The sequence below is a fragment of the Mycetomoellerius zeteki genome, unplaced genomic scaffold, assembly GCF_001594055.1.
Source record: "Mycetomoellerius zeteki isolate Tzet28-1 unplaced genomic scaffold, Tzet1.0 scaffold221, whole genome shotgun sequence".
Lineage (NCBI taxonomy): Eukaryota > Metazoa > Arthropoda > Insecta > Hymenoptera > Formicidae > Mycetomoellerius > Mycetomoellerius zeteki.
In genome coordinates, this window is record NW_017257184.1 from 1,914,390 (window position 1) to 1,927,392 (window position 13,003).

General features: G+C 37.0%; 1 protein-coding gene across 1 annotated transcript in view; it reads right to left on the reverse strand.

Moving 5' to 3' along the window:
* Positions 1–310: 310 nt before the first annotated feature.
* The window catches only part of cmpy (crimpy), a 275,967-nt gene continuing 263,274 nt past the window's right edge, over positions 311–13,003 (reverse strand). Inside the window, exons 7-12 of the mRNA XM_018448462.1 lie at positions 9,148–9,330; positions 7,553–7,738; positions 2,556–2,896; positions 1,338–1,682; positions 966–1,166; positions 311–759 (exon numbers count right to left, since the gene is read on the reverse strand). Of these exons, the coding sequence (XP_018303964.1) occupies positions 514–759; positions 966–1,166; positions 1,338–1,682; positions 2,556–2,896; positions 7,553–7,738; positions 9,148–9,330 (1,502 nt within the window). The 3' untranslated portion in view covers positions 311–513. The remainder of the gene's footprint in view (positions 760–965; positions 1,167–1,337; positions 1,683–2,555; positions 2,897–7,552; positions 7,739–9,147; positions 9,331–13,003) is intronic.

The window sequence follows — 13,003 nt, forward strand, 5'->3', positions numbered from 1 at the left end:
AGTATCGTGCGCAATATTCCGCGACATTCTTTGCCAGTATTCGCTTTAACATCGAATTAGCGAGATGTTAATAGCAGCACAGTGCACATATCTAGTAATGATTTTTTCTTGTAAGATTATCGACGAGTTGCAAATTAGCTATAATTAACTCTTAAAGGAATCTTTTTCATTCACAAAAACAGTAGATATTTAGTATACGCTTTAAAGAAATTTAATAGAATTCTCTTAATAAACTTTATATAATTTTAGAAAAACTTTTTTTTAGAAATTAAAAAAATTTTTTATAACATATGGAGAATATTTTGTCGTATTTCTTCGTCTCTAAAATAACTAATAATCCGAATTTACAAATAAAAGATTCATTTAAGAGTTAGCGACGTCGCGTAACCGCAATCGTCACGTAAGTTTCACGGAATTTTGTCGGCGATCGTGTATAAAACAGTTAGCGAATCGAAAATTTATTTTTGTATATTGCTCGAATACGCGCTCTCTTTGGGAATCAATAACAGTCTTTTACAAAGGTACGATCTTTTCGTTCCGATGCACCGGGGTGTCGTATACGGGCACACATTTGTAATATTGCGGGGGGTACGATGCATACGAGGCTTCCGAAGGTGATAAACGGCCGCGGAATCGGCTGCGCACGATGTGGATTATCAGTAGCAGACACAGCAGCGCGAGTACGACGATTAACGTAATCGGTACTGTGCCCCAGCCACGACTGGTAATTTGATTAATCATGTCGTTTTCCTTAATCGGCTGAAACAAATGTGATATTGATAATTCTTAGATTGCTTTCTTTCAATAAATATTAATAATCCATTTTTCACGATTCGAGCAAAATTCATGCGTTCGTAAATATTTCTAATATATAATAGAAAAAGCAGTTATATTTAACATTAAAATGTATATAATGATAATATCGTATAACGTATTAAGTATGTTTAAAGGAATATAAAACTCACTGTAATCGGACATATGGGGCAACAAGTGCCTGATTTCGGTGGCAACGGATTAGTGCAGGCCACCGAGCAGATGGTTTCTTTGCAATTAAGTCGTCCACCAGGCTCGCAAGTGCATGTGTTGCAGCTGTTCGGGTGCCAAGTCGATCCCTCCGGATGCGTCTCGTTCAAATGATCCATGCACGAAGCTCGACAGCGGCATGTCTGCGAGGAGAAATACATCAGTATCGTTTATTGCCATCATACGATATTTCAAAATGTGCAGCTTTTTGTTCTTATACTCTTGTATTTCAATTATTTTAATTTTAATTCATTCCATTGTTCTATTTTCATTTATTCCACGCGTAAAATAATACAAGGGAGCATTGTACTCACGGGACAGCCGCGTTTATTCGCCTTGTAACCGAAGCTGCACCTCTTCCTGCATCCGAGAAGCGGCGGACAGCTGGCGATGGGTGGCTTGCACTCGCAGAAGGTGCAGTCGTTCTCGTCCATGACAAGTTCACAGTGAAGGTCGCACTTGACCTCAGGACAGATTTTTTTATCGTTCGTGGTGTCCGGGGTGGTGACATTTGGCGAAGGATAACGCGATGGCGTCTGACAGGCGCACACGGGACAGTCGTCCTCATCCTTGACGAGATCGCAGTTCAGTCCGCAGTGCGGCAGTTCCGGGCAAACTTTGTAATCTTCCGGTAGCACGTCCGGTACAAGGTCGACCTCCTGGAGAAGACGAGAGTCGTCAGTTTGCAAGATAGAAGCCGAGACAGCATTGCTGAGAGGAAACCGCCGGAATTCCTCTTATTCGCGAACTTCGTCTTGCGCGTGATGATTCCGAGAAGAAAGCTTCTCCAGCTGCAGGTACGTTTCAGAGATAAGAGAAACTGTGTCTCTACCTTAGCTAGGTCACGACTGAAAATCCGCGCGCGGCAGACGTTGTTGTGGATGGTTGCATTTAGCTAACGTTGATAGGAAACGTTTCGTGGTGGATGAGGAGATACTGTGTGAGAGATTGCATTATCATCGCCAACCAACCCAGAGCAATTCTTGTTTCGTATCGTATTCTAGATTGCGTAGTTTTATGTTTGCATTGTAATATCTTGGATATTATATGTCTACACACTATTAATTTGAAAAGTATTTTTAAATTTAGATTTATCAATTAAAAATGTTGATCAAATGTGTAAAAACGTATAATTATAACCGTATAATTAATAACGTAACTCTTTATAGCGTTTTATTTTTCTATATGTTTCCCGTTTTTATTACATCTTCTCGACATTAAATAACATCTAACAGTTAAATTATGTTACACTGTAAAAGTGCAGCGTTTGAAATATTTACGTTTAAAGCATTTTTGCAAAATAAACGCTTAATAATAAAAGATATTTCAATATTTGAAATATCTTTTACCGTTTTAATGTTTTAAATCCAAACACATAATGTTTACTGAAAACGTTAAAAACTAAAACATTTTTAAGCGTTTAAAAACGGAGACAAAAATAAAGCATTTTAATATTTTAAAACTAAATACTTCTTTTATGTGTGCACTTTTAAATCTGTTCAAAATTATCCATAATTAATCCGCACTCTTACCAAATCATCGGCGCACTCGCAGATCGGGCAGTTATCCTTATCCGTTCGGAAGCCGTGATAACATTTCATTTTGCAATCATCCAGAGACATCTTACAAGACTCGTCAGGATCAAAGGTGCTGTTCGTCGGCGGTGGACAGTGAGGGCAACATTCGCCCGGATCAGGTGGTATCGCGTTCTCGCAGGACTTGCACATGGTCGTTTGGCAGGACGCGATTCCGTCCTCGTTGCAGATGCAAGTGATACAGTCGTTCTGTTTCCACTCTTCACCGAGTTTCCTCGAGACGCCTTCGTGAATGCAGTTCTGCGGTTTCTCTTCAGCTTTCGCCCAGGAAATCGGATCTAGAAAGCAAAAAACCAATAAGATGGAAGTTAGATAAATCAGTATACATTGACTTTAAATCATTTTTTATATACATTTTATTTTTTAACGATTAACCAAAGCACAATAGAAATAGTGGTAAAAAAAGGATTTTCGTGAAACACTAAAGAAAATAAAAAATTATAATTTACGTGGATTCAATCTGCTGCATAGTCCATTAGAGAAGAGCAAGTATGTAGAAAATTCAGAAGATTTCTTATCGCAGTGTCATGTTGAAGTATCACTTTTAAATATCGGATAAAAAAATATTTAAGGATATTTTTGATAAAACTATTAAGCTGTTCCAACATCATTCCCTCACACTGAGATTTGCAATACGCTAAAAAATATAGGAAATATTTTCTGAAGACAGTTTATAAATAACTCAACACCGCCGCCGGGAAACGTCGCCAAATATGGTAGTTTGCGAACGAGGGAAACTTAGTGGGGGACTGAGTGCCTCGGTGTTTCCGGAGTTTGCAAAGTCTTGCATAAAATTGTTGCGACGGATTTTTCGACGTGCCCCGAGCACATCGTTGGCGCGATCTCGTTCGCTTCTCGCGCAAATCCAATCACGTTTTTAACAAATCCTTCAATCTTGGTGAACAAATTTCTCTGGAGTCCTACGAAGAATCGCTGCGTTATTAGCAAGGTAATTGGTTAATTATGCATAAGATTACGAGCACGTATAATCGTCGACTGCACGTTTACGCGCTCCTCTTCGACGATCAAGTCATTATTCGACGATTTTCCAGCGGTGACAAGCGCACGTCCGGTAATCATCAAAGCGCCGGAAATTGCAGAATCTCATAAAGATTTGCAATCTCGCTTAATATTCATAGCGCCCTTAACGCGCGCACAAAGTCGTCTTACGCCTGTCGTCGCCGTTAATAACTCGCGAAAATCTGATTATCTACAACATTATTTCGTTACACGGACGATCGAGGAGGATAGTATCGCTGCCATTAAAACTGTCGAGCGTTCTCGTGTAAAACAGCACGATTAAGCTTCCCGATGACTTCGCTATTCACGCGGGCGTCGTATTTCGCTTAGAGCGCTTTTATTTATGCGCGCTCTTCTCTTCTCTTCTCCCTCTTTACACAACCGAGTGCCTGTACGTGAAATTTACATGGCCAAGTACCGCTCAAACTGGATAGTAAACCCTTCGGTACTGATCTTTTCTGCATGAGACAATTCTATACGATGGTTTTAAGTCGCCACAGCGGCACTGATAAGAGATGAACTCGTCGCGTCGAGAATAGCACCTGCATTATAAGTAAGCAAGTGCATTGTTCCATCTTGTAAAAAATTCAATTTTCTCGTGCCACAACACGGCTGTAAATACAAGTTGTATATATGCTTTTGCGATCTCCGTCTACATATGTTGTGTGTCACCGATCGAGAAATTCTCGATTATTATCTTGATTATTATCTCACTATATTAGGCGTCGATTTTAGCGCGTATCCGCTTTCTGCATCGTGGAAAGAAGCTTGTGGGTCAAGCGTGGATGTGCGGGTGTATTATGTTTTATCCCCAGCCTCGTCTCATTTACGAGTGTTCATTCATAACGCCTCCCGAACTTTAAAGTGGCGCATTTCCGTGAAAAATCGGCTGAGTAATATAAAGAGGCAAAAACAATTTTCGAAAGCCTGCGCTGACGCGAGTGAGCTCGTAACTCCCCATTATTTCCTTGTCGCGATATACGTACGGACATACGTTCGCGTTGAAAGGGAAAAAATTTGCACGAATTTTTTTCATCGAATACATCGCTCGCTAGCTGGCTGGTTGGTTGTCGGTGGTCCCTCGCGTAATACATCTCCCCCGTTTCACATACAGCTTACACCGCCGGAAAAAGCTAAATTCCTGAGCTTTTGTAAGAAATATGAAAAAGAGGATGTTCCCTTTATATGCCCGGAAAATATTTTTTTTATTCTATTTCATTATTCTGGATGTTTCATTACTCTTTGTAATACTGCGGCGAGGAGATGATATCGACGGCCAAAATTGAGGGCGATAATAGAAGAGCACTTTTGTAGAAAATATTAAAGATATAATCTTTCTTAGCAAAAGAGAACGGAGGATCGAGTAGAGCGAAAAGAAAGATGTGTTAAATGAAGAATTGTAAGATCTATGTGCTGTGAAACGAATATCCGACTCAATATCGTAAATCTTTACGAAAAATTAAGATAAACGTCCCAGTGTCCGGACACTTACACAAAATTTATTATTATTAATCTCAAATGCTTTTTTTATTACAGTATTATAATTTAATTGAATTTGAAGATTACAATTAAATTATAATATTATGTTTTAAAAAGCGTATTTGAGACTAATATTAACTTAAATAAATAAAGTGTTATGTAAATGGACATAGGTTATGTCCGATACCTATGTCCGGACAGTTACACAAAACTTTATTTATTTATATTAATATTAATCTCAAATGCTTTTTTTACCTTAAAGATCAATTTAAATTAGTTATTTTTTGTCATTAAACATCTATTTATTATTTTCCGTCAGCATATTAATTTTCCAATTGTAGTCGAACACTGGGACAATTACGTCTCAGTGTCTGACCAGCTTGTCCGGCCACTGGTACATTGACGCATTCTATTATTTATTTAAATATTTTAATTAATAATTGTTATAAGTGGGTTCAAATAATTTTTCCTTGCTTAAGAAAGTCTTGAGTTTTCAAATGAATACAAATATTTATATTAAAAACCTTTTTGATATAAATTGTATTATTTATGAGAACCTAACGCTTAAACTTCTTTCCGACTACTAGGGTATTTACCTTACACTTGAATTAATATTCCAGGCAGATTGAACGGAAGATAATTATGCGGGTAGAAAAACGTTCACGACGAATCAATTGCAAATATCGTTAACAGCTTCGATTAGGGCACTAAATCAGTCGCGAAGTAATTATTTTTGTAATTAACATAATAAAATGTAATTAACATGTATATAACATATACTTTTGCTGCGAAAATCAGAGTGAGAGAACATCTATCTATATAATTTAATCCGGTTGTACCGCTATTTACCTCAACGCGGTATCAGGGTTTACGTCAATATTTATTATCGCGTGTACTTTTCGACGAAAGCGTATTAATTAAACGAGGCATCAACTATGTACGCGTGACCGATAATGCGGACTATGGGCTAATGAATATTGTTAACAAGGTAGAACGTTGTTTAACTGTCGCGTAGCTGTTTAAACATCGTGTGCAATACAGAACTGAAATGAATTTAGCGTATGATGTATTGTAAAATAGTATTTAATTGCCGAGAATCCGATCGATGGAAAGAGACGCGATATCCGAGACTAATTTAATCGATCGAAATACGTATATTCAAACGTATACATATTTAAATAATACATGTATTTCATTTTTTATTTCTTCACGCAATCGAATATTTTAATTATTCCACTCGCAAAAGCTGCTTAAAACCCAGCATTTATTGAGTGTGATATATTGAGGCGGTAGTTGATCAGATCACTTTCAAATGCGATAATGGTGAAGTACATTGAAAGTATAATTGAGTGCAATAAATCGATATCATTAAGAGAACCAAGACGGAATAATCTCTTGTCCGCAATAAAAATATTTCTAGTGTTACGATTTGTGGCTGACCGTAGCATGATCGTGATGATAATATTATTAAATCTTAAAATAGGCACGGAGTACTATTAAATTTTAACACAGAGAAATAGAGAGAGAGAGAGAGAGAGATTTCACGAGATAAGAATGACTTCATTAAAATTCAACAGGTAGATCGAAAGTTCCGTAGCAAGAACGGTGACAGTGTAACTTTAAACGTCGTAACTTAAAAACCACCGCTCGCTGAAATATCGCATTTGAGCATTATCTCTGCTTACAATCTGCGCGACTAGCATTTATAATGCCGGTCGATTCTAAAATGAATTTCAGAAAATAGTAGTAGAGTGGGTATTTTTAGAAGATTCCCCTTAATTAATTCTCAATTTTATAAAAACTACGCAAAAGTTTATGACTTTTCATGTTACACGTAGCATTTATAGTTGAAAGCAGCAGAATTTGTATCATAGAGTTAAAAGATACACCGCGCGTAACTAAAGTTGCTGAAAACTTCTAAGAACTCTTTGGTGAATTTCAAGAGACAAGAGAGAGAGAGAGAAAGAGAGATCTTCTTCGCAGTAATAATCTCCTTCTCTTCTTGAATTTCATTATTCTCGTCACATATTTAACATACTTAGTTGCCTACACATTTCATCTTCCTCAGCCTTACCCTCTATCTTTCAGTAATGGAACGTCTCGTGTCCACAGGAAATGCGTTGATTATGATCGAGGAAGTTCTTCGTGCCAATATCTGAAGTACATTGAGGCTACAAGCTCAACAAACGAGCTTGCCTCGTCAGATTGCAATTCGAAAGGAAGAGAGGAGAGAGAGAGAGAGAGAGAGAGGAAGGAAACAGAGATGAAAAGAGAGAGAGGACATATTGAAGCGCAAGACCGGCGAGAGAGAAACAGAAAGAGCCGGGAGAGAGGAAAGCAGATTCCTGAGATATCGATCCGATGTACGACGTATTCCGCACGCTGTCCCTATCACCTGACAGGAGCCAGCCTCGATTACGACCTTTCGTAATTACCTGAAGGTCTGCAGTCATGAAGGGGACAACAGCTACCGGGTGTCTCGGGCTTGGCCGCCCGCACTTCGACCGGCCGTTGACCAGATCGGCACTTGGGTGGCGGGCAAGTCGGGACGCACTTGCAGATGCCATCGTCCGTCAGGATGCTATCCTCAGGACAGAACGACTCGGTCCGACGATGGTGATCTGCAAAATCGGTGAATAAATACCACAAATTTGTGTTACAGACTCGTTAAATGAGAAAGAGATGTAATATTCTATTTCTATGCTTATCGCATTAATTATTGTACGGTAATTTATATAATATATTTATAAAGGAGAAGGTATTATATGGCACCCCAGTTACACTTTACATAATAACTTTGTTAATAATCAATATTTAAGTTTAAAACTTGACAATTACATTCGTTAAAATGTTGTTGAACCGATTCTGGACTTAAAATTACGAAATATTTATCACTTAGAAATGTGGTGACATTGCATAATGACTCGAAGAAAAAAATGGATGGTAATGTGGCCTTCCATAAAAATAGCCTTAAAATATTAGTTTTGTTTAGAAAATAGTATTTGGTTACAAAATTAACAAAATAGTAAAATATTTTAAAATGTATGCAAATGAATGTATATACTTTCACATAACTTCTGCATATAAACTGTTCAATACTAAAAATCTCAGTACTAAAAATAGTACACGTAATATAAATTATAGATTAATAGTAAAGCTACAATCGATTATCAAATAACTATTTTGATATGGAAATCTCAAAAATGAAGTCGTGAGTAATCAATATCTATAGAGGGCCACATTAGCAAAATGCCATGCTATTGTTTAAGTAACTCAATTGTTTTGCATAACTCAAAATATATACAGTCAAATAAAATGTTAAATAGCAAATAACACACTCAAAAATACATGTTCATATGATAATACGCTCAAGTTTAAACAAAATGAAGGGGGAAGTAGGTATAATTAAATGCTAAAATGTATCTCAGAAACGTTTCGAAATACTTAAAAATGCGTTATAATAAGTGGTTATTGAGTATTGATAATATTAGCATCATGGTGTAACGGCGAGCTACTGAACTAATAATTCCACAAGTAATCATTAGGATATATAATAGCGGAGATATTAAGGGAAGCCACAATATATACACTGGCCATAATACCATCTTCTCCTCTATAAATGGTATTTATACTTCTTAACCGTCGGTAGATAAAGTTTAGATAAAGAGAATTGTATTTTTAATCTCATGAACGATAAATTGAATGTTTTGCTTCAACGGCGCGGACGATGAGATTTGATATTTTATATACTTTCGAGATTTTATTTAGCTTCAGTAAATGTCATAAATGTTTGTTTATATAAAGTGCACAGTGTTTCATCTTGGTTGTCTAAAGTCAACATTATCATCGACCTGACGTTTTTCAAACGGCCCGATTTAATCAAAGAAAAAGCGCGATATTTACACCACTACCGTCGTATCATTTTCTTGATTCCGCAAAAGTTCCGATCTTCCGCGCGCGCGGCCGTTCGTTACACTCGGCAAACATTATTTTCCACCGCAAATATGGCCCCTTTTACGGATTCTATTACCTGAGAGAATGCAGCTATAGCGCGGGCAGCAATTACCAGGGGTCCCGGAAAATGACCCCCTTACAAGCACCGCCTGCTGATCCGGTCGGCACTTGTGGGGCGAACAATCCGCACATTTGCAACCGTCGCCGTTCTCGTTCGGCACGCTGTCCTGCGGGCAGCCGTCGACACTGTGCACGGCTCCTTGAACAGAAAAATCAGTGAGATTAACGTCAGGACCAGAATTCCCGGGGACGGTCGGCGATATGTCCGACGAAGAACGGCACTGTTAAAGCGCTCCACGTCGAAAGATATCTCCGTCCCGGGTCCCGGACGTGTTGGATACCACGGGATTCTTCTTCAAACGCTTGAAATTGCGCCAGGCTATTCGGTGTACTTTATTATCAATGGTACTTTGCACCAATTTGCTGTCGTAGAGTACCCGAGAATTACGACCATTACTTTCGTATATTCCTCGACCGATTTAGAGAAAATTTATCGTTGACAGATATGTTAAGGTACAAATAGCGTCCGAGTCCCGGGCCGTAATTCTAAGACATTCTACATGGAAAGATAATTTTAATTAATTTTTTAATTTTATGGCATATAATATATTCGAATAGAAGATAGGGAGTTCCAAGAAAATATGTACATTATTACCGGGAACTTGTTCTCAGATGATATCTATTCGGTTTCTATATATTCATTATTCAGTTCATTAATTAAGTTTCAAACTAACGATAGCGACTCGTTTCTTTTTCGTCCGAAATAATATAATGGCGATAGTAATTTCCTGAAAATAAATTTTGTACGCTGCCTTTCCCAACCTGTCGCGAATAAATCTTTTTAACTTCTTCCCATTAATAATCTAACAGTAAATGCTCTGTAATTATGTTGATATATGTGACATGCGAACGTGTGCGCATCTTCGTGAAAAAAATGTCTTCTATGCGGTCCGCTGCGCAACCGTGTCACAAGTTATACGACGTATACCAGTGACATTATAATATAAATTCCCAAATGAGTAAGGAAAAGAGATATATCCTTGTCAGAGACACGGCGAGAATCGATTATTTTATTCAGCGGATTATTCCGACCGAAGATAAACACGTATTGTCCCATGTGTTCGCGGAAGTTCCGTCGTGCTATGCTGGAGATACGGAAGGAGAAAAATAGCGAGCTTGATGGATGCCAAATCGAAAATCTCGGAGGTATGCGATGCGCTGAGGTATAAAGAGAATGATAAGCGGAATAAGAAGATAGCGCGAATCCATTTTTGTCGGCGCACCGGTAAATTTCATTTCTGACAGTTTTATACACGGAAGCGAATTATTGTCTAACGATTCATTTACAACCGCCGCGTCGCGTCTCTACATTTGTTTCTCATATAGGAATAAATATGATATTCTGGTATCATGGGAATAAACACTCGAGCGAAATAGAAGTTTCGAAGACATCGTAAAGAGAGACGTTTGAAGTTAGATATTCAGAGACATCGTATTTAATTACGAGATGGCTATATATTCTCGGAACTCTATCACACTACGCAAATGTTCATAACGTGAATCATCGCTGTCTCATACATACTAAATGTGTTTGTTTGCATATAGAGATAATTTCCTGCAGATTACATTCGTATGGTCCCAAGTTGATCTTGAAAGTTCGGCGAATTGTGTTCTCAGTGAAATGGTTACAATTGGAATTTTTTCACATCCATACTGGAAAAAATTATTAAATCTTAATACATATTTCTTTGAATAATACTAATTGTAAGTAAACATTTACTTATAGTAAATAAATATTAATTTACTCAATAAAAAAATGATAATTAAATCGAATTAAGTGTTCTCTTGCGCCAAATAAATGCATGTCTATATTTAATAAATTGATTAGAAATATTCAAACAAATATTTATTAAAAATATTTTTTCAGTATATAATTTTTCAAGTAATTGTATTTTTATTATGTAGTTTGTTATAGTAATGTTGTCGCGTTATAAAAAATTCTAAAATTAATCTGAAAATTTTCATATCATATATCGCTAAAATGTAAATATGTAATATAAGAGTTTATTATTGATTCTATCATAAGATATCGTAAACGACATTCCGAGAAGAATATTGAAGAACATTGCAAGTATACGTAACTGCGAGTGATATCGGAGATCTCTTACAGTTACGTGATATCACAACGAAAAACCAGATGTGGAAGAAATACGTTGAAGAGAAAAGAAAAAAGTCTAAACCTGTCCTTTATATAGATTCGGAAAAGCAGAGTTCGTACATGTACAGGGAGAAGACATTTCTTTGCTATAGCTGTTAAGGAAAGATATGTATAGATATTCGAAATTTTTAGAACCATATAACGCGCGAAACTGCAAGGAAGAATCTTGCGAGACAAACGCAGATCTTCGAAAGGAATCCAAAATTCAGTTACACAAAATATGATAAGAAAAGTCGTCTTGTAAAATACTTTTACTGGGTGAAAATAATCGCAATTTAAAGAATGAAAAAGAATTGCTTTTACAATTAAAAGTTTCCCCTCTAAAATTTAAGAAAGCGAATTCTCTCGAAACTTCGTTTGCGTATCCTAATGGACCTTAATTCTGTCCATGAAAGTTTTATCGTCGAACGTCTCGCTCACTTTTGGGTGATCTAAAATATACATCACAGAATATACGAAAATAGTACTTTCATCGTTATAAGAGACGCCATTTCAACGACATTTGTTATTACCAAAGTGGTCCTTACTAATATTCATTACGCACATGCCAGAAGTCTCGTCGAAATCGGCGATTGCGGTTGATCCGTTGGATGAGTTCGCACATCCTCTGGAACGCGCAATTCGCTATATCTATATACTCAGCGAGAGGAGAGATCGATGACTTAACCGCGAGAACGCCGTGTGCATGATGCATTCGCAGTGCATTTCGTGTCACGACCAGTCTGTCGTCCGTTCGTTCTTTGCGTTTCGGCCGCTGACATGACAGAAACGAGAAGATACGATCTTCTCCTTCTCGTTCGGTGCCGGTTGCACGCAGCCTCTTTGTGTTCGGCTTTCGCAATTTCGCGCCGGAGATTTCGGGGTCGGATAAGTCGGATGGGACTTACCATCCTCGTTACCATCGCCGACGAGAAACGGCGAAGAAGAAACGAATAAAACGCGCCTTTCGGTTTTCGACGGCTTTCGGCTTTCGGCGTGACTGAAATATACGTCGGTCAAAGGTTATGCCACGGCAAGTCGTTTAACCGAAAGGGCTACGGAGGCCTCTTTCTCTTTCTCTCACAGACCTCACGGTTCGCGAAAATCTCCGTTTCGGCGATTCCAGTCCTTAAAGGACGATATCCATTGGATTTTATTGCATCTTTTGAAGTCACGGTTTAACGCTCAACAATTCAGTTGCTTAAAAATTTTTTTGAGAAAAGCATATTTTAGGTTTTATATTTATTTATTTTTTTCATATTTTTATATATTTTGCTATCACATCACTGTTTCTGAATTAAAAGGAGATTGAAAGCTATTACAATTATTACAATAAACTTTCGTTTCAAGAATTTTTAACTTTCATATAAATAAAATTCATGTACTCGAACAGCAAAGAACAAATTTTCCTATAAAAAAAAATATAAAACCTTATGATCAAATTTGATAAAAACTATTTGATTAATTTTATTTTTTCTCTCCTAAAAAATATTTATTTGCAATACTGATCATATAATAAGATTTTATAATAAAAAATGATCGTATAACTAATTTATTATTAAATCCTTCAGTAAATATTGTAAGTAATACAGATATATATTAATTCAACTTAAATTTCATATTTTTTCGTAATTTATATTGTATAATGTAAACTACAGGAAGACTTGTATTAATC